Below are 20180 nucleotides of genomic sequence, written 5' to 3' on the forward strand. Positions count from 1 at the left end.
TCTCGCATTCCTTTGTCAGGACGCTTGTACTAATTGAATGGAGCCGACAATTCTCAAAGGCCGTCATCAGATGAATCAGATGGATCACCTGACGAGTCATCATCCAAAGATTCATCCTGGGAATCGTCCAGAGAGTCGTCCAAGCAACTGTCCAAAGAGCCATCTAAAGAATAATCCCGAACAGAATCATCGTCGGAAGAATCTGAATCAGAAGGATAGATCCCAGCCTCCCACTGGGCACGGCGGTCCAATGTGTCGAGATAAGACGCAATAGAAGCCCCCGATGACCCAAAGTCACTCAAACCTTCCTCCTCCCTCTGTCTAGCAAGCACTTCAGCGACAAAAGCCCCTGCAGACGTCATCTTCCGCAGGATGTTATCCTTCTGCCATTTTCTGAGCAAGTTAGCTGCTACCTCATCATAGGTATCTCCATTTATCTTGCGCATGTTCTCATGAATGCGTTTGAAAATAGCCTCGAGAGCTGCGTGGTCTTCTGGACGTAAAGATGCGATGTAGCTTTCATCAGGAGCCGTTACGAAACGTATCATCTCAGGAGCATATTCTCCGCTTTCTCCTTCACCTGAGTAGCCACATGTTTCGATGTAGAGAAATGTGATAGGGGACTCGCTTAGTACTTTGAACGGTTCTTCCCATGTGTCGGCCTCGAGATAAATGCCGCTGAGGATAACCTCGCGGATTTCTGGGGACTGCTTGAACAGCGTTGCCAGGGTCTTTCCTGATATAGAGATGCTGTCCAGCTGTAGCTCTCTCAAATGATATTTTGAAACCGATGCCGGAGTTACTCTAAGAATATCGGAACCCTTCACGTCTAGAGATTCGATGTTCTTTGCAAGAGGGAGTAGCTGTTGGACATATTTGTCATACTGATAGTTCGGCTGTTCGTAGCGAAACTCGAGGCCTTCGCCATCCTCCGTACATTGCCCGTAGACCACTCGAAGACGCTTGAGCTTCTCAAAGAATGTCTTTTTTGAACACCACTCTGGGTCAGACTCATCGTGTAGAAAATGTCCAAAGTCGTGTGCCAAAGGCAGCGCGATATCCAGCTCCTCTAGCTTATCAAGCTGCGATCTGCAAAGGGCTGTAGCGAGGGACTCAAACAGGTTCTCCGTATCTTGCTTGAAACAGCAACTTAGGCTCCCCAATACGTCCACTTCTCGTTCAAAGCTATAAGGTATGTCCTCAAAGTCAAGCTTCAACACTTTGAGGCCGGGGAATTTGGGCAATGCCGTGTGAATCATGATAGCTAGACGGCCCAGATAAATCAAGTCCTTATCTTTGGTTTCGTGATTAGGCCTGTAGTCCACAAAGTGATTTATCTTTTGGCGGATGACGCAGAGCTCCAGGCGACGCACATAACGACGTAGGTTGGGATTCTTGGATATCTGGTCCAGACGCGCTATGCCCGTGGCAGAACTGACGAAGACATGCTGGAAAAGGATTGGGTCTACCAACTCATGGAACTGTTGATTGACTAGACGCAGAGCACACAAATTTTGTCGCAGGTTTGCGCCTTGTAGTTCGTGATACCCTAAGGGCGGGTCATAGCCGCCCCATTTATGCCGGTCGAAGCCATCGTGCACGTACCGAAATACCTAGAATCTCAGCACTTGAGCAACCATTTCATGAGCAGGCGATAGATACCTCGTGCAGAACTTCTGGTGGTAATCTCTCGAGACGGGACATTTTTAATTGATCAGCCTTCCTTTCTTCTTCGAGAGCCTTCTTTGAGGGATGGAGGGATGGGAGAAGGGCGCGTCCTGATGCGCGTGAGATTAAAGCGGGGTTCATCGGAATATTATTTCATCTTCGTTCCTGACATATTGATTGGTCAGACTACGCAAGTGTCATAGCACACAGTGGAAAAAGAAACTTACCCTATCATAATACCAACCTAACAATATACCACTTTATAGATATCTTAAAGAATGTTATTTTTTACCTAAGTAAAGAAAATTAAAAACTAGATTTTAATCCACTATTAGCTAGTTCCTTTACTATTAAGCTAAATAATATACTTTATTTCTTTAAGTATGTAAAGCAGGACGCTAGTTTTAGCAGACTTCGTTTTGGTTGCGTTCATGCGCGTGCCTGGACACGAAATCTACGTGTCTCCAGCCTCAATGTGAAACTCACAGGCTGTTATTACAAAATGATTAGATCATATCTAATACTAAGGATCGCAAACCACCAACTTTGCAAAAACAATTTCTCGCCAATACCAAACACCCATCCAAGCTGCTCTACTGCCCACTGCAAACTGGCCCCCAGCATAAACTAGACTGGCAAGGAGAAGTTGATTTGTCGTGATGTTTCCCAGTCGCCGTAAGTTCCAGATGGAGTATAAGTTGCTGAGGAAGAACACCATTTCAGACAGATATCCAGATATTTCTAGCACTGGCATTGGAACCGGTTCACGCCCTAAAACCCACCAGAGGCTGCTTGGTGTAGTAGTTTCGAGCATTGGCAAGACGACCAGACGGATATGAAACGCTGCCTGGATAGATCCGACACAAGCATATGTGAGCTTAAGAAGGCCCAGGTCGTTGCCCTTATACCTTTCAAAGGCGAATTCGCCTTGCGCAGTTCGAGACAAGCTTCTTTGTATCCAATTTTGCAACCCATATGATAGAAAAAAAGTGATTGCAGCCGTGGTCTGCGGTACACCGTGAGTAATAGCTCCCCATGTTTTATGATCCGAAGTGGAACATGCGCTTGCGACCAGTAAGACAACCAGGGCCACTAACAGTGAGAAGATGACTTCAGGTTGGACATATCGGCCAGTGGATAGATCGAGACTCATAAAAGCGTGAAGTATAGCGTAAATTGGTGCCACCCGGTGTAGGCCTTGAAAATATACGGCGAGTAGGAATAAACTTGGCAGGGCAAGGGGAGTACCGCCATTGCCTAATCTATATCCTTCCAGCACGTAGATTACCACTGGGGTGACAAGTTGCAGACCCATATGAGTGGTGTTATCTTGCGAGGTAGCTGGTATCTTTCGGGCCATGTGAAAGAGGTATAGCATCGAGACGACAAACGCCAACCGGACGATGAGAACTCTGGTCAATGGGGGCGCGGGGAGTTCGTCCCTATATGGTATGGCCCGTGGTCTAGCCTTGAGCTCGAGTCTTTCGAGCCTCGATGCCCCAGCAAGAGTGAGTCCGAACAAACCCAAAGATGCTTCATCGCCCTTGAGAGGTACAAAAATCCGCCAAACAAATTTTGAAAGCCCTGGCTTTTCGTACGCTACAAGAGATTGTTGTAGTCGGGAGGCAAACACAATCCGCTTCGCTCTCTCGTGCCGCTTCGATTGCATGTCACTAAAGACATTCTGTATGTCCAGGGTGTTCATCACTTCAAGACTCCCCAATGAAGCTTTCTTCGTCATCAAAGCGTTGATAAGCTCTGCCGCTGATTCGATGGCACCATTCCCGCCTTGTCCACCAATTGGATTTGGTTTATGGACTGAATCTCCGAGACAGATGATCCGGTCGAAGAACCACTTGCCCAACACATACTCGTGAATTGGCGTCAAGGTTGAAGATATGCGGTGGGCAAATACTTGGCCGAAGGTGACTTTCTCTGTTATCGTGACATTTGCATATTTCTTCGCAAAGGCTGCTTCCATTGCCTTAGTGCAGGTGGGAATCTCACTGCCGTATCTTGCTGTAGGAAGTTTGGAAAAGAAAAACCAGTAGGTTTTGTTCTCGGGACCAGAAACCACCAGCTGAGAACACCCGTTCCCAAGGACCGTGCATTGGTCGCCTTGCACCCAGCCAGGAACGTTTCGGGCAATTCCGTAGCTACAAAGATAATGACATTCTTGCTTGTTGGACGAGTCTGCAGGGAATGCTTCCGGGTCACGTTGATGTCCAAGTCGAAACATGTGACGCCGCACAATACTATGAACGCCGTCGGCTCCCACCAAAATGGATCCTTCAAAACGCTGATTGTCAGCTGTACTTACCTCAACCCCATCGTCGACGAGATGCACATCGACAACTTTGTGATTGAGAAGTACCCGCTGTTTGTACCTCAACCGCTCATGCAACACCTTCAAAAGATATTGCCGATCGAAGAACATCAGTGGATACCCATGTCTCAGCCTGACGTGGTCCTGAAATCTGGGTATACTCAGAATGGGCCTTCCCTTCATGTCCCTTGTTGATTGTGTCTCTTCGAAAGAGCCCATCAACTTCTCAAGTGGCTCATAGAGGTCGATTTGGTCAAGTATTCGCAACCCATTAGGAAACATACCAATACTAGCTCCGACGGCTGGAGCAATGTCTCCATGTCCTTCGAGGATAAGATAATCAATGTTGAAACGCTCGAGCATGTTCGCCAAGGTAAGGCCTGCTACTCCTCCGCCAACAATGAGGACCTTGAAAGGTTTGTTGTTAGAGATCATTATGACAGATAGGCTGTGAGAATCAGGAAACAATGAATTCTCCTGTTTATTCGAACTTCTTTGTAGATGATACAGTTTATGTTTCTTGGGCGAGCGGTAACGCTGGTATAAATAGCTGACAAGGCTCCCCACTCACTCAGTCACTGACTGAGGACATGCATTAACACTAATAGCGTATGATATTAACCGTAATAACTATATAGACGAGGTCTTGAAAATTCCAAGAGTATATGTAAGTGATTACCTGTTCTACCGAATCTGTGAAATTGACTTTTCTCCTCACTAAAACTTCGCAGTCATGACTTCTATTCTGTTGAAGGGAGGGATCGTTCTTGAGCACCAGAAAGATGATCACATCATTCCACTACCAAACACGGATGTCTTGATCAAAGACAACAAGATCGTCCAAATTGATAAGGACATTGAACCCCCCAAGGGCGCGGAGGTAGTCGATTGCTCAAACAAAATAATTTCTCCAGGCATGATCGATACCCACAACCATATCTGGATGACACAGCTCAAGGCTCGACATGCAGATCATACGCTTCTTGATTATATCTATTCTGGAGGCCTGCAAAGCTTCAACTTTGAGCCAAGAGACATCTACTGGGGTCAGCTTGGAGGCTGTCTCGAGTCTATCGATGCAGGAACGACTACTGTGGTGGACCATGCGCATATGACAAACTCGCCGGAACATGGTAAACAAACATGTTCTTCACTCCTCACAAGTTACTAACTTTCTCTTAGTTACCGAAGCTATTGCGGCTACAGCGCACTCGGGCATACGAAGTATCTACTGTTATTCACTTATGGTGAGGTACAAGTCCTGGTACCCCCTGGTTCCATACCCTGATATCTTGCCAACGTGGGCCTTTGAGCAACTTGAATCCTTGGCCAATTCTCAACCTTTCGGCGATGGACGTGTCAGCCTTGGTTTTGGCTTCGATATGTGGTTCCTTCCCAAAGATAGAATCATCCAGATTTGGGACAAAGCTCGGAGTCTGGGCATAAAGCTTTTCACAACGCACTATTGCAAGAATCGTATATTTGGTAAGTGGAGACATCAACTCAACTACGTACGTTCAAAGACTTACAAGCCGCGCCAGGCTTGCAATCTGTTCCTGAACTTCTTAGGGACTACGGGCTACTCAAGTCCGATATCATCATTGGTCATGGAACACAGGCTTCTGCGTCTGACGCCAAGATCCTTTCGGATGCCAACATCTACGTTGCGGCAGCGCCAGAAGTTGAGGGGCACCTTTCCCTCGGACAGCCCCTCTCATTTAGGGGTGACGTCCGAGTAACTCTTGGAGCTGACGGTATGTAATCCCAGTGTCTCCGGACACAGCTGCTAACAACTCCAAGGTCATTTTATAGGACCTGCAGACATAATGTCTCAGATGCGCTCTGCGCTACTTCAAGCACGCCAGTGTCGGAACCAAAAGATCCTTGATCAAAACAAATTCCCGCGCCACAACATTGGCAGTTCAGAGCAAGCCTTCAACATGGGTACCATTGAGGGTGCGTGGAACTTACCGAGATCGAAACAATTATCCTTGAATCTTCCCATGGATCGTTGAAGCACGCCGTTGTTACTCTACGTGAAGGTGAAGGCGCAGAGTTTTTAGCTGCACATGTCGTCTTCTCGCGTGACCACCCTGAGGCCGGACGAGCTGAGTATCTTGCTGGGCTCCAAGCGAAGCTTCAGGTTCCTGACTATATGAGACCCGCTATCATCGTCGCCCTGGATCAGTTACCTGTAACTGTGCACTCCAAGTTTGATCGGGCAGCTGTCAAAGCTCTACCTTTGGATGAGCCTTCTTTCACTGAGCTAGATCTGGCCAATGGGCGTGAGATGACGCCAGTAGAAGCGAAGTTAGAGGAGCTTTGGCGAAGTGTGTTGCCTTTCACGCCCACAACAGCTATTACTCCCGAGTCCAACTTTTTCCATGTTGGTGGTAGCTCTCTACTGCTTGTCAAGCTTCATAGACTGATCAAGGAGAGATTCTCGGCTGCCCCGAAGCTGGTCGAGCTGATGAATGCGGGAAAGCTCAGTGACATGACTGCTATCATCGAAGCTACCTTGTCTACAAAGATTGACTGGGCAGCTGAAACCGCCGTTCCCGATACCTGGAGCGAGGAGTTTCCTATGCCGCTAGTCAAGACATCTCCACGAGTTCTAGGCACGGGACTAAACGTTCTACTCACAGGTGCTACTGGGTATCTTGGTAGGCATCTTGTGCCCGCCCTTGTTCAATCGGTACAAATCGCAAAGGTGTTCTGCCTTGTACGCCGCGAGTCAGATGTCGATTCATTAAGAAAAGCATCCGAGAAGATCGTCATCTACACAGGCGACCTCGGAGAAATTGACCTTGGTCTCAGCAAAGACGAGTTCAGCCAGCTATCTCGCGACTCGGATATCATCCTCCACTCTGGTGCCAACCGATCCTTCTGGGACGATTACGAAGTGTTGCGCCCCGCAAACACCAACTCAATCAAGGAACTTGCTCGGCTCGCTCTCTCCAGAAGAATCCCTTTCCATTTCATATCTTCCGGGTCTGTCCGCATTTACGGGGATAAGGAAGGTCCCAAAATTTACAATATCGACCAGAGCCTACCAAGCAGTCCGACACTGCCTAACGATGGTTCTGACGGCTATGTGGCCTCTAAGTGGGCTGCTGAGAGATTCCTACGGGCCGTGGCTTCGCAGCTTCAACTGCCGGTAACTATCCATAAGCCGATGCCGGTTCCTGGATACGGACCTGATGACTCGCACGCTGAGCCCGAGTCGGATCACATGGTCAATCAGCTTGTGGATATCACCAAAAGGCTTCAGGTGAGACCTACTATGGAGGGCTTGCAAGGATGGGCGGACATTATGGACACACAAAGTGTTGTCAATGACATACTAGACTCGATCCTGCCCGAGCAGGGTGTAGAACTGCAGGAGGTTCTACACACCGCTGTCCGGCGAATCAACTGGCAACGTTTCATCGCAGAGCTTCACAACAATCCTGAACTGACTTGTCTACCAAGCAAGGATACTCTACTCTGGATTGGCCAGGCTAAGAGATCCGGATACAGCTATTTCATGCCTGCCCACAGGCTGGTGGTTATTAATGACGAGGATGATATGGTCTCAAGGAGATAAGGAACAAGGTAGTAGAACTCGGAAAATAATAAAGATTAAGAAGCTTTTAAAAATAGTGTAATATATATTAAGCCTCAATGGGTAGCGGAAGCCGGGTTTAGGCCGTTATCTGGTACACCACTGGTCTAGCACTACATGAGATTAGAGCGGGGTTTGCCGGCATATTATTCCATCTTTACTCCTGAGATGTTGATTGGTTAGACGACGCGAGTCCCTCAGACGCGGGGAAACTGTCAACAGTAACAACATCATAATATAGGATGGTCAAATTACGCAACTATCTTAGATATCCTAAAGGAAAAGATAACACATAACAGAAATACTAGTACTATCCAGTAACACAATATAGTATAGTGTACAGCGGACATAAATCGCATTCCCAGGGGAACAGGCAGCTCTCAGCTCGTCTGCCAGAGCAATGTTACGCGTCAATTGATTAGTACTGGTTATCAAGAGGCCCATATATATCCTAGTCCATTTGGCCCAACAAATCAGAAAGAGTTGATTTCAGGACGGTGTACTAACTCCGAATGCCGACGTCAGTGAGGGGTTTGAACCGGTAGCGATAGCCTAGGCACGTGGGCGGGGAATGTAACCTGGGTCTCCCTGGAGGCGACGACAGCAGGCGGGGCAGGGAGAGTATTGGAAGCCCGAACCGTCAATGGTCATGCGACACATTTCCCGACAGAGCATTGGCGTGGTGTACTATCACAGAAGTATGGTATATCATGGGTATAGGCAGGATGGAATGTAGCTTCTGCTCCGCCGCCCAAGTCTAGCTCCAAGCTAAACCCTGGATTTTGAATGGCTAAGTACTTATGCAAACCTACCAAAGTAGCGCATATCTCCACCAGTACCATGCGCAGGCGATGGCGGGGCTGGCATCAGAAGCTCGGCCGCATATGATGATGTCGGCACCCTGTTGAAATGCTTCATATATGGCGTGGGCACCGAGATAAGCATTGGCAGACACTATTTCCCGAGGTTCATCGCCACCTTTGGCGAACATGTAAGTCTCAGGAGTGAGGGTGACATGGTCATTCAGAGAATCAAGATGAGCCAACGCGTTTTCTCGGTTTTGCGGCATGTGTTTGTCGACCTTGGGAAGCACGTTATCGCCGGAAACATAGGCTACCTTGAGATCATAACCATTTTCGGCAACCTGGCAACCGTTTAGCCCAAGCGTTAAATACAGAAGCTCCAAGAGAGTCTTACCAAAGCTGCTACTTTCACAGCGAGACCTTCAGGATTAAGGGCTCCACCATTGATGGCGACTTTGATACGCTTGTCTGCGATAGCATCGATCGAAAGTTCAAAACCCTTCAATGCAGTAGCCTCGTAACCTGGATGTTGTCCTTTCACATATGCTTCCGCATCATTTGCCATGTTCACCTCTGATTCTTGTAAGCCACATATCCTATCCAAGTTTCAAGATCCCAGGCTTACCAGCGAGGTAGTCGCCAGTTATAAAGTCTACATTACCCAATGTAGCCTGCTTGTACATCTCACTAGCGGGATCTCCTATGAGATCATCGGTCAGCAATGTCTCGGTTGTGTGTGACTTGTCCTACCATGGTAACCGGAACAATTAGCCACTCGTACAGGCCTGCTGCCGAATTCTCCAACGCGCCATACGCTGTTAGAAGCCATGATGATTTTGTGTCTCTGAACTATAGGCACGACGAAGTAAGGAGTAGTGTGTTATGTTGCATAGCCACCAAGTCCTGATCCAGGAAGAGGGTTGAGAGGCGTTGAGTATAAGCTATCTTTATATCACCCCGCAACGTCGGATGTTGCGATTCAAAATTCCATATCCGAGATAACCGGCAATCAGTACTCCGTCAACGAGTATGCTAGTCACTCGTTCTGTGTTTGGGATGTCATTGTCCCTGTGTAACAGTTTGCCGTGTCCCGAAGTCCGCTACCAGAACTCCGGTGGTGCAAAACTCCGGGAGTCGAACTAAGCCCAAGAACTCCGGAAAGACCCACTAAGCATTGCAAAGATATCATTGACTTGGAAGGAAGTCGAGGCAATACTCGGGTTTACTTAGCCGAAAGGAATACTTAAATCCACGGTTGTAACGTTAGACGTAGCATTGAAAATATCTGTTCCCTTGACCTGCAGCAACCTTGAGTTTATTCCAATCCTTGCAACTGCAACATCCCTCCTTAAAAGTCGCCTCTCATTCCTCAATACTATGTCTCATTACTCCATTTCCACCGAAGCTGCTCGAATTCTGAATGAAGTTCTCCTTCAGGATTCCAGGTTACAACTTCCAGACTCTTTCATTAAAGCCGCCGAGAAAGTCAAGTTTGTAGGAGAAGATGACCAACCGTTCATCCTCACACCTCTCAAGATCACGGAGTCGAGCGCAGCCCTCAATGCACTCGTAGCTACAGCTGCAAATGTAGTCGCAGCCGAGCGCTACGGCATCAATTACCAGAATGTTGAAATCAACACGGATCTTGCAATCCTCTTCCTTGAATCAGTGCTACTACCCACCATTGGAGGCAAGAACTTTATGCAGAGCAGCAGAATGCTTGCAGAGCTTGCCAAAATGGATCTCCATCAGATGAGCAAGCCAATCAGGCGGTATGCGACAAATGTTTATCGCACCAAGGATGGAAGATGGTATCATCTGCATGGATCTATGAACGCTCTGCCCACAATGGAGATGTTGGGTGTTGAGGACAGTGACGTCAGCACTGAAGAAGCCCTCGAGACCTTTACTAGAAGGGTTGAACAATGGGATTCTCAGGATATCGAAAAGGTGGCCAACGACAAGTACGGGCAAGCCGGTGTGATTTGCTATACGCCTGATGAGTTCTTCGCAAGCGAACATGGTAAGATCATGTCGCAAGAACCCTTATGGACATCGACTCGTGTGCCAGCACCGAAGAAGACTTGGCCCGAAGCTAAAGACACTGGTCGCTATAGTCCACTTACTGGCATCAGAGTCTTGGAACTATCTCGTGTCATCGCAGCTCCAGCAGTATCCAAGATCCTCAGTGTTCTCGGCGCCGATGTCATCCGTGTCTCCTGCAGCAGGCTACCAGAGTATTCGGCAACAATGCCGGATCTTCAGACTGGCAAGAGAGACGTTGACATCGATCTTAAGACAATTGAGGGGCGGCAAACACTCTCTGAGCTTATCAAAGATGCTGATATTCTTGTTGATGGATACCGTCCTAGTGCCTTAGCGAAGCTGGGCTTTGACTCCAAGTCTTTACGAGAGTTGAGCCCAAGTCTAATCTATATGAGGGACAATTGTTATGGTTTCAGGGGGCCACTGTCGTACCGCTCGGGGTGGCAGCAGATTAGCGATTGTTCGGTAGGGCTGTCATACTTACAGGGCAAGTTTCTTGGTCTCGACGAGGCTGTTGTCCCACTTTTCCGTAAGTTCACGGTGATAGTACATCTCAAGATCTCACTTCTGACATTGCTCTAGCCAACTCGGACTATCAGACAGGATTAGTCGGAGCCGCGGCTGCCATTCGGGCATTATTAGCCCGCACCCAAGAAGACGTCACCTTTGACATCGACATTAGCCTGACGCAGTACAACATCTGGTATTATCGTCTCGGCTCATACTCAGAGGACCAGCAGAAGGCTCTTAGAAATCGTGACCCGCAGTTCAGCCCTCGCCATTACGATGATACGAGTGCGCTCGTTGGAAAGACACACCCGTCGCTGCAGAAGATTCGCCCAGAGATATTCAAGCATCCTGAGTACTTCTGGGACATGAGTGGCGAGGAATACGGATTGGACGAGGACTTCAGAGTGCTGGCACCTGCATTCAAGTTTGAGAAGTCGAGTATTGGTTGGGATGTTCCTACTGGACGAAGAGGGCGGTCGAAGGGCGAGTGGGTATCATAAACCTGGCTGGTGTTAATAGTTGCTCGGATATCGCACGTCTCTAGAAACAGTCTAGTGGATCGGAAGGTATTCGGAAACACAACGGCGCTGAGGTGGCCGAAAGTCATGCACTTGTGACTCGGTCAGAGTGGTTATCTAGCAAGATATAAGACCCGCGGGACCCGATCAGCATGCCATGATTCTCATATAGCTGCCTGCCAGTTCAAGACTACACAGGTTCTACCAATGACCGTTCATGTCATTACCAATAGTCCTCTGGTTGTGAAACAGAGCCTCGGGCAGGGCCAGGATAATTCACGTGGATCGCCACCTGGACCATGACGCCACTCAAGCCAACCGAGGCCCCGCATGAAACTGTACAGGTTAGACTTAAAAGGGCAAAGTGAAGACAGAGGCTCTTGAGACGACTTCCTTATGAGTACTAGACTTGAAAGATTGAGGGGTATCAAAGCGCCTCTTATTAGCTCCTCCTCGATTGAGTTAGTCGTTGAGCAAAGTATATCTACGTCTCGATCTCGAGGTCCTTCAGCTCAATCATCAATCAACTACCATAGCCAGGTTCAAAATGTCTCAACTCTGGGCCAACGTAGTCGCTACCTATGATCCCTTTACAATCGAGTTCGTGGGCAGCTGTCTTGTCCAAATCGTCTTCTGGTGGATTCCGTCAGCCGTTTTCGTTCTCCTTGATCATGTTGCTCCGTGTTTTGCAGCGAGACACAAGATACAACCTCCACAAAAACAGCCCAAAGCCTCTGAGATACTAGACTCTGTCCTGATATCTTTGAGGAATCAACTCATAGTCATTGGAATGCAACTATCCCTAGCGTTTCTGGCGACACAGCGGAATATACCATCAACATTACAGGTCACAGCATCACTGCCATCTGCAAAGAGTTTCGTAAGCAACTTTGCCATCTGCTTAGTTTCTCGAGAGATCCTCTTCTACTATTCCCATCGACTGTTTCACGTACCATACCTATATCGTCGCGTCCACAAAATCCACCACAAGTTCACAGCACCAGTCTCCTTCGCCTCGCAGTATGCCCATCCCATCGAGCATATCATAGCCAACACGATCCCCATCGTCCTTCCACCCATACTGCTTAGAACTCACATCCTGACCATGTGGGCTTTTGTCGCTTGGCAGCTTATTGAGACTGCGACTGTTCACAGTGGCTTCGACTTTTTTGGAGGTGCAGCTTATCGTCATGATCGTCATCATGAGCGTTTTGACGTCCACTTCGGAGGGATGCCTTGGCTGGACTGGCTTCATAATACCCACGAGAGCAAAAGGCTGGAGAAGAAGAATAAGTGATTCGTTCATGATAGAACTTTCTCTGCAAGATCTGCATCCTGGAAGCGAAGGATTAGGCTATGTATGTTGCCCATATCTGATAATCCTCCAGATCGCTGGGAAGGAATATCGCCAAAAGACCGGTGTAGATTAACACCACTTTCGAATTGGCTACAGAATATATTGGCGAGATACCAATATTCATCTGCGTGAAGAAAGAATCCGAATTTCTTCAAGACTCGTTTGAGTCAACGGAGAGATAGTTGCCGGGGGTTGAGAATAAGTTATGACTGGACTAGACCCGAAACTAATTCCTTAGCCCTCATCTGATAGGCAAGGATCAAGCTTGACCTTGGGTCTGGTCCATTCTGGCGTTGGTATATGAGATTGTGGAAGGCTAGAATGTTTCAGTAAGGCCGTTATTAGCTTTTTTTCGTGCAAATTACCACTAGCAATAGCAAACAAGTTCGACAGCTTATGGTCCCAAAGACCTCCCATCGACTAGCACCAAAGTCCTCACCCATAGTCATGGTAATAGACTGAGAGAGCGTGACCTGGCTGCACGCCAGTGACCTCTGTGCCGCCGTTTGGGTGCGCATGAGCCATGTCTCGGCATCTGTAGCATTAAAGTGCTCATCTGCAGCCGCGAGGCCAAATTGCAGTTCATTAATTACCATTCGGGGACTCATATCGTAGAAGATTACGAATGCAGAGTCAAGAAGGAACGTATATGAGAGGGTACGAATTACCTCCTCTCGTACTCCGAATGATGTCCAATGGTCGTGGAGGCTGCGTGGAGCAAAGAATGCTTCCACCTCTTTCCAGGTATCGCGAAGGGATACAGGGTGCGGGAAGCGAAGACGATGTCAGGAAACCGTATTCTTCGTGCTCCAAGTCTCATCTTTGTGTCACCCTCCCAATTCATGAGCAGAAGTATACCATAAGCAGCCTGTAATATGTCAAGGCTCTGGCGAACTTCAGAATTCTGGCCGTCATCGTCTGTTTGAGCAATACTGTCTTCGCTGAAATTCGGGTCCTGGAAGATCCAGTTCTCGACTGTTTCTAGCCAAATAATTGCTTGATCATGATGCTTTCTATCAGGGCTCAAGGAGGCACCGATCAGTGAAAGAGCAACGATCAACTTTGGAGACTTTACTCAGGGGTAAAATGTCGGTCTGTGGAAGACTGGCCAGTTTAGATGCCATATTTGGAAAAACAAAGCCAAATAACTCAACAGAAAAGAGTGAATAGTAAACTTTGATCTAATAGCATCAGGCTATAGACGAATCGACTCAATAGACTGTCTTGTCGTTGCGTGTATGTTTAATTGATGTGAGAATTATTTACAAGAGATAACCGCCATTCTGGAGTGCCAGTGTCCCCAGAAAGCCCGAGAAAGCATATGTTTTTTCCCCTCTCTCGACAGCTTCGGTTCATTCAGACTATGGTCATCTAGCAAACGTTCTTCCTAGCGTTACCAGTGATACCCCAGTAGATGTTCTCAGCACAAGGTGACTCGCGAACGCTGTTGTTGTTGACCTGAGCCTTGACGTAGATACCACTAGTGTTAGGGAACTCGCTGCGAGCAGAAACACGGACTTCGCCACCACCGTTAATGACACCGTCCCGAATGGCCATGTTATAGCAGTTCTCAATCAGAATGGCGTTGTTGCCGTTATCGGCTAGATCAATGGTCTTGATCTCAGCAGCACCAGACCGTGACACACAGAAGATGCCACGACCTCCGCCACGAGAGTAGACTCTGTCGACGAAGATGTTTGTGGTGGTGTAGACGTTGTTTAGCTTTCCGTTCTCGTTAGCGAAACGTAGGGTGGCGTAGCCTGTTCCTCTGGCGACATTGATACCCTCGACGTAACCGATGCGGGCGTTTCGTGATTCTTGGACGAGGAGACCGCATTCGCCGACGTCTCTGGCCTTGACGGAAGTGATGGTGAGACCGTCGACCTTCCAGACCTCGACGGCGTGGCTGCCAGCTCCGGTGACGACGATGTTACCCATGCTGACACCATAGTTGAAGTTGGCATCGCGATCAAAGCGGATACCAAGACCGCCGCTCAGGTTCATGGTAATGTCACCAAGAGCAAGGTTTCGAGTACCAGAGAAGCGCATGCCAAAGTAGGGGCTACCAGTCATCTTGAGGTAGGGAATCTTGACATCATTCTGGTTGATAACCTCTATAGCTCCACGACCAGATCTGGAGACAACGTTCATGGTACCGCAGACCTCGAACGTCTTTCCGCTGGTGATGCTGATGGTGCTTGCTCCAATGCTGCCCGAGGCGCGGACAGTGACGCGCTGGTTGGCGCCGATGCGGTCGAGGGCGGTTTGGATGGCGAGACGGTAGTCGCTGCCGGAGTAGACATTCGCGCCGTTGACGGTGGCGGTGAAGGAGGAGCCAGAGCCGGAGACTACACCCTGGGGAGAGCCATCGCCACAGGCGGCGTTGACGGCGCTGACCAGGGCGATAGCCGCTGTGATGATGGATGAGAGGCGGAACATCTTGATTCTCTTGAGGAAGAAAGAGTCTTGTGTTACTAGACTCCTTTCAATTGCATTAAAGCTGTGTTTAAATACTCCGACTCGACTCCTGCCAAGTGAGCCAAGTCATCCTTAATTCGCGCGCTTGATTCATGATGATCCGCAAATCCGCCAACGAGATTCTACCAAGACTTACTATCAAGGATGTTACATCTTGGCAGTGCGATTGCTTTTCGTTACATCCTCAATATCGACATGCCAATTTGGGCCGATCGGAAGTTTCACCTCCGACGAAAACGTGCGTTGTGCATATCTGGGGTAAGATCCGATATCCCCACCTATCATCTACCGATGGGATGAATTTCACGGGAGTTGCATGGGCTCATGTTGGGGGTTTGATTTGTTTATCATCGGGACGATTGACCGAGAGGTAGGATTAAGCATAAATCATTTCCGAGGTTGGTTAGTCCGGGATTGGTGGATATTTTACTGTCGCTCTATAATAGCCCGAGAAAGCGAAGTTGTCCTGGAACCAAGTTCCATTGAATGCTAAGTCTCTGTAAGATCAGATGATCCCCCTGCTATGATCCGTTTTGAACTAGGCAAACGTAGTGTGGGAACTGGATTGTTTTTGGCAATATGATCATGACAATGCTGTCGAACACAGGACACGGAGCTTTTGAAGAAGTTGTGCCCTAACGATTCGCATTTGCTGCTTTAAAGAGATAGAGACAGGATATGTAGTGTATTAAAGTAAGGATTTACGTAGGATCCTAATGTAGAGCTTGAGAGATATATCTTTATTGTCAGAGAAAACTCTTGCAACCAAAGTCAACCTAACCTATACCACTGCTGAACAGCGGATCATCCACAATCGGGCGTCTGGCGATGGAGCCGAGGCGCAACCAATCAAGGCGCTGTACGATGTAATCGCTGATAACGATAAGATATGGTTAACTTCCGTCGCGCGGGTACCTTCCGCTGTGGATGATCAACATTTAACAAGGGTTGTACTCCGTAGCCAGGTGAGCTTTCAGCTTCAAAGCACTTGACAGGCACTGCCAATTTCAATTGTAATGAGAGTGTCGCGCCAGAAAGTTCAGACGATATCTCTGATGTTAAATATCATACTGTCAATGCTCAAGGCATTCAAGCCAAAAACGGTGGAATATGTCAGGTCTTAGTATCCTAAATGTTGGGCTGTCTTCTTTACGAAAAATGCCAATCGTGTCAGCCAATTTTTCTCAATCAATCAAAGGCTTAGAATGTCAGATCATCCTTGCGCTCTGACGGTGTCAGCGCAGTTGCTTATGCCAAGTCCTCGCTAGGTCGCTGAGTGACAGTACTGGATGCCAATAATAGATCGAGCCAACACACAGTCAGACTTGTGCGAAAAGAGTAAACGAGGCTCTGAGGTGACACAAACGATTGCTAACATAAAGCCCTTTCGACCCCTCAGCTGAGAGTGCCTGTTCTTTTGTTAACTGAATCTTTGAACATAAGTGAAATCCGCTATGTCGCCCCACGAAAATAATGATACCACGCTGCCCTCGGACGAGATCAGGCTCTTGCCATACCAGAAGACTCAAAATTACACAGCAACCGTTTCGGAGGATTCCATGAATCCATCGACAACTAAGGGAATGTGGTCATCGTTATTTGCATCGCCTACGCGCAGGTGTCACAATCTAACCAAATTCTGGGCTACGTACAGATCAAGACCATGGAACATGTGTCTTTTGGTGGTAATTGGCACCGTATTCGCTCTTGGCCACCATCTGTTCTATTTCGCGCTTGAAGGTAGAGAGGCCATAAACCAATCTCTGATGCTCCGTTACGGCACCATCCTTTCCTTCTGCGCTAAGGCCAGTCTTGGTACCGCAGCAGCCATGGCCTTCCAGCAAAGAGCCTGGCGAGTCCTTCGCCACAAAATGGCACGCCTCGAAACAGTCGATTCAATATTCACTGCCAATTCCGATATTTTCTCTTTGTTGACATGGTCATCTATTAGGAAGGCCAAGATAGGGAGTCTTATCGCTGTGTACTGTTGGATCACTCCACTAGTAGTGGTTTTGACCTCTGAGACTCTGTCTGTCGTGGGTGAAATGAAGGAGAATAACGGGACATGTCTGAACATTCGGACTTTGAACTTTTCGAATGAGAAGTGGGTATATTGGCGTGATCCTGTGATCATACAAAAACAGTATCTTATGTCTGTATCCCTTTGGAACAGCACCTTTCCAAATGATGACATCGAGAAATATGATGCCGACCACTTCGACTACTGGACCTCCCCCAGCGTCCAATGGGATGCCACGACAGCTATGAGAGTGGCTTTGGCCAATGAGCCGCTTGTTCGGAAGGAGTCTGGTATTGAGATCTGCTCACAGGGTTGGAATTGTTCCTACGTCTTGCATTTCGTTGCCCCAGGCTATAGATGCCAGGAAATAGCCTCCGGGGTAAACTCTCCCGTGCGAAATCTGGGAGACGCAATACCGCCTTTTAACACCACTGTGCTTGCACCGATGGGCAACTTGACGTACTATGCAAAAAACACTATTGGCGAATACGACAACCCACAGATCATATCGTCCCCTGGGGGTCGACCAAAGCAGAAGGCTCCATACCCTAAGAACCTAGGAGCATTTAGGACAGAACCTATCATGTGGATCGGCTATTGTACTGTTGATGACTACTCAAAGCCACAGCCCCCGGAACATGGCAAGGGAGACTGGTACGAAGCCTATACACCAGTGATTATTGGCTGCGAGCATTGGGAGGTGAATTACACGGTTCACTTCGACTGGGTAGGGGAGATACAGTCGCACAGGGTCCTAAAACGGGAATATCTCAGGAAGGTGGTTAACACAACTTGGACGCCAGAGTTAGATCCGGACAGAAGGTTGAAAGACCGGACAACTGCTGTGCCGGAACAAAACTACGTATTGCCTAAGGACGTTGAGGAGTACAGGTTGACCGCAGCTTACCATTCACTCGGCTACACTCTCCGACGCCTCTTGAACGGAACGACGACAATGCCGCACTTCAATGTCAATTCGAAAATCATAGTAACGCCACTAGTCGAACGAATAAATTATTTGCCTCCCAGAAACTTCAGTCGCGCCATTAGAGGCATGTACGAGAATATGGTTATCTCACTACTTTCAAATCCATCTTTTAGTGTGGTCTCATGGGCTTCGACCAGTCAACCAACAGGTGTTTCCAAATCCGACCCGTCGGCAGAAGGCCACCCTTGCCGTAAAGCACGCTACATGAACGTGTTCCAGTACGATAAAGCTCAGCTACTCTCTGTATACGCAGCAAGTATCGCGCTAGCAATTGCCGCGGTCCTACTTGGGCTGCATGCCTATTGGGAGGAAGGCAGAATGCGCGATATGAAACCATCGTCAATTATTGAGGCATCGAGAGCCTCACATCTTCACACGTTGGGTAATGGAAGTGAGGTAAAGATTGGCTACGGAGTTGTGCATGAGGAGGCAGGTAGGAGCGTCAGGAGCTTTGGGGTGGAAGGGAACTTGACGCAACCTGACAGAGTGCGAGACCCATGATGCTACGACGATCGTCACTTGAGGTATTGGATCGTGCACGAAGTGGAAGTATATTCGTTCTAATGGAGGCACGGGTAAGTCAGGGCTGGATAGGCTCCCTTAATAGCTGGAACAGCACTACTTAAACACGGTGATCAATAACAAGCTTTTCACGACTCATCTTTCCTTGCCAAACATCCTGAATCCCCTGCAATCCCTCCTCAACACCCTTGACCACCTTCGTTCTAGGTGGCTGCCAGTACTTCACATGATTTTGAATCAACCACTCAATACACTTCTCAATCCTTGGCTGCCACTCTTTCCATTTGGCCATCTCTTGCTCCTTGGCATCTTTGGTCACTTCACCTCCGATTTCCAGGATCTCCACAGGACGAAAGTTGAGACAGAAGACATAATTGGGATCCATCTTCACAGGTAGGACAGAAGTAAGCCGGAGGTCGCTACTCGGGACGTCGGGGTCGCAACATTGACGAGCCATGGATGAAGAACTCAGGTCGTACTTCTCCTGGATGGCTTTCTCTTGCTCTTCAGTCAGACCGTCGAAGACACCCAGGCCTGTAGATACGGCATCAAAAACAGTCTTCAAACTCCAGCCTTCGGACTTGAGCAGGTCACGAATATCTTGCACGACCGATGGGCTTTTATAGTCAAAGACATGACTTGCTCCAAGCTGTTTTATCGCATCATGGTTCTTCTGAGACGCAGTAGTGATGATGGGAAAGAAACCGGCTGCTTTGGCAAGCTGAACAGCAGCTTGTCCGACACCACCTGCACCGCCCCAGATAAGAATCGGCACATTCCTAGGATCATCGCCAGGAATACCAGCAGGTGCAAATCCATAACCTAAGACATTGAGAAGCCCGTCCATAGCTGTTCCGCCGCCAGCGAGAAGTGTAGCTGCTGTAACCGGATCAAGATGATCAGGCCGCGCAAATGTCATGAAATCCTCAGCAAGAAGAAAGCTTTGGTGCGCCCCCAGGTAGTTCGGCCGATTGTTGTACGGGACGGAGATACCGAAGATCTCCTGGCCAATCTTGAATGGCGACTTGGGGCCGACTTGTTTGACGGTTCCGGCAAACTCGTAGCCAGCCACGTAGTTTGACATGTCCATGTAGACGTGGCGCGTGTCAGCTGGGTTGATGCCCGAGTAATGCACATCAACTAGCGACTGCGCATCCTTCGGTACGTAGGGATCTTGGATGGTGCGGATCTCATGGTTTCCCTTGGAGGTTTGGTAGAGGTAGATTGCTTTGTTGGGACGATCCATGGTGTTGGAGGTTAATTACTGTGAATGCGTTTTGTACAGGTTCTTACATCTAGTTCGGCAATCAATAAGGCCGGATAATTAAGACTATTTATAG

The 20180-nt window shown here is 48.3% G+C and overlaps 7 protein-coding genes across 7 annotated transcripts; 3 read left to right on the forward strand and 4 right to left on the reverse strand.

Annotated features, from left to right (window-relative positions):
• Nucleotides 1–53: 53 nt before the first annotated feature.
• FIESC28_05884 (uncharacterized protein) lies at nucleotides 54–4429 on the reverse strand (the record flags this gene model as incomplete). Its single annotated transcript, XM_031160029.1, has 3 exons — nucleotides 54–1613; nucleotides 1663–1778; nucleotides 2437–4429. The coding sequence occupies 3 exons, from the start codon at nucleotides 4427–4429 to the stop codon at nucleotides 54–56; spliced, it is 3669 nt and encodes a 1222-aa protein (XP_031015890.1).
• A 298-nt stretch (nucleotides 4430–4727) lies between these two features.
• FIESC28_05885 (uncharacterized protein) lies at nucleotides 4728–7580 on the forward strand (the record flags this gene model as incomplete). Its single annotated transcript, XM_031160030.1, has 5 exons — nucleotides 4728–5127; nucleotides 5177–5479; nucleotides 5518–5748; nucleotides 5795–5950; nucleotides 6037–7580. 5 exons carry the CDS (start codon nucleotides 4728–4730, stop codon nucleotides 7578–7580), a joined length of 2634 nt encoding a protein of 877 aa, XP_031015891.1.
• Nucleotides 7581–8406: 826 nt separating this feature from the next.
• FIESC28_05886 (uncharacterized protein) lies at nucleotides 8407–9230 on the reverse strand (the record flags this gene model as incomplete). The annotated part of the gene is made up of 4 exons (XM_031160031.1): nucleotides 8407–8742; nucleotides 8796–8974; nucleotides 9027–9101; nucleotides 9152–9230. 4 exons carry the CDS (start codon nucleotides 9228–9230, stop codon nucleotides 8407–8409), a joined length of 669 nt encoding a protein of 222 aa, XP_031015892.1.
• A 548-nt stretch (nucleotides 9231–9778) lies between these two features.
• FIESC28_05887 (uncharacterized protein) lies at nucleotides 9779–11457 on the forward strand (the record flags this gene model as incomplete). The annotated part of the gene is made up of 2 exons (XM_031160032.1): nucleotides 9779–10976; nucleotides 11030–11457. The coding sequence occupies 2 exons, from the start codon at nucleotides 9779–9781 to the stop codon at nucleotides 11455–11457; spliced, it is 1626 nt and encodes a 541-aa protein (XP_031015893.1).
• A 2746-nt stretch (nucleotides 11458–14203) lies between these two features.
• Nucleotides 14204–15271, reverse strand: FIESC28_05888 (uncharacterized protein; the record flags this gene model as incomplete). The annotated part of the gene is made up of 1 exon (XM_031160033.1): nucleotides 14204–15271. The coding sequence occupies one exon, from the start codon at nucleotides 15269–15271 to the stop codon at nucleotides 14204–14206; it is 1068 nt and encodes a 355-aa protein (XP_031015894.1).
• A 1493-nt stretch (nucleotides 15272–16764) lies between these two features.
• FIESC28_05889 (uncharacterized protein) lies at nucleotides 16765–18819 on the forward strand (the record flags this gene model as incomplete). The annotated part of the gene is made up of 1 exon (XM_031160034.1): nucleotides 16765–18819. One exon carries the CDS (start codon nucleotides 16765–16767, stop codon nucleotides 18817–18819), a length of 2055 nt encoding a protein of 684 aa, XP_031015895.1.
• Nucleotides 18820–18940: 121 nt separating this feature from the next.
• On the reverse strand, nucleotides 18941–20086 carry FIESC28_05890 (uncharacterized protein; the record flags this gene model as incomplete). Its single annotated transcript, XM_031160035.1, has 1 exon — nucleotides 18941–20086. One exon carries the CDS (start codon nucleotides 20084–20086, stop codon nucleotides 18941–18943), a length of 1146 nt encoding a protein of 381 aa, XP_031015896.1.
• Between the last annotated feature and the right edge of the window lie 94 nt (nucleotides 20087–20180).

This window comes from Fusarium coffeatum (genome assembly GCF_003316985.1).
Source record: "Fusarium coffeatum strain FIESC_28 chromosome Unknown BRIP53273_contig_127, whole genome shotgun sequence".
NCBI lineage: Eukaryota > Fungi > Ascomycota > Sordariomycetes > Hypocreales > Nectriaceae > Fusarium > Fusarium coffeatum.